This window comes from Sphaeroforma arctica (genome assembly GCF_001186125.1).
Source record: "Sphaeroforma arctica JP610 unplaced genomic scaffold supercont1.6418, whole genome shotgun sequence".
Lineage (NCBI taxonomy): Eukaryota > Ichthyosporea > Ichthyophonida > Sphaeroforma > Sphaeroforma arctica.
The window spans coordinates 654-1661 of NW_014034140.1; the positions used below are offsets into that span (position 1 = coordinate 654).

The 1008-nt window shown below is 41.4% G+C and overlaps 1 protein-coding gene across 1 annotated transcript; it reads right to left on the reverse strand.

Moving 5' to 3' along the window:
* Positions 1-384: 384 nt before the first annotated feature.
* SARC_15609 (hypothetical protein) lies at positions 385-922 on the reverse strand (the record flags this gene model as incomplete). Its single annotated transcript, XM_014290275.1, has 2 exons — positions 385-523; positions 728-922. Coding segments are annotated over 2 exons (334 nt in total), but the record flags the coding sequence as incomplete, so codon positions are not given.
* Positions 923-1008: the final 86 nt, after the last annotated feature.

Sequence of the window (1008 nt, forward strand, 5' to 3'; positions counted from 1 at the left end):
AAAGATGAGAATAAATTTTCAGAACTTGCAATCCATGCAGCTCTCTGGATGTAGAGTTAAAATGATCCAATGACCATCACTTTTTTCTTATTTCAAATATACTGTATTTGTGTTGGAGGAGTCCTCTACAGCATTTTCATACTGGAATGTGTTTGATAAGGTATGCAACTTTGCAGACATGTTGCAAGCGAGACAAAGTAATCGCATCGATATCAACACAGGCAACAACCAGCTGCCCATTAATAGATACAACGAGGTGGAATGGAAGCCAGTAACTAATAATTGATACATACACGAGCACATTCATTCACAGGCACAAGGAAATATAGTAGGCTAACTAACGACACGAGGATGTTCACATTAAACGACAGGGAAAACACATACAGGTTAGTTTCTGGTGAATGCTGAGAGCCTTCTTTTTCATCTGATCGTACTTTACAATCACGGCTTTTTGAGCCTCTTTGTTGGCGGCACCCATATCGTCGAAATCGTCATCGTCGTCGTCAGCACGGTCAACGTTTACCTAAGCATTCAGGATATAATATGTTTCTCTGCTTGAGCACTTGTATCAGCCGGCAAATGTGATGAAAATCGTCGAATTCTAATCGAATGAGCCATTCATCCGGTAAACATGGGCGATTGGTAGAAAAAGTACGCATGTCCAAATGTGTGCCTCCATTTCAAAGAAAAAAACTCACGAAAGAGCGAAAGTATTATCATGCCACACCTCAAAGTACACCCAGAGATTCTTGAAACTCTGCAAATTCCTGAAGCAAATCCGAACGGCACCATCATCCACGGATTCGTGCTCGAAGAAATTTGTAACACCAGTCACCATATCAATTTCACGATCCTTCGCGTCCCAGAAAAGCGCTTGCACATCGTTGTCATTAGAAGCACCCGAAATAACCTGAAAATACATCGGGCAGGAGAAAGGAAACAAGTATCAGTGATAACATCCAAGCACACTCACAAATACATAACAACAGGTGTCCGAGTCGTACAAAA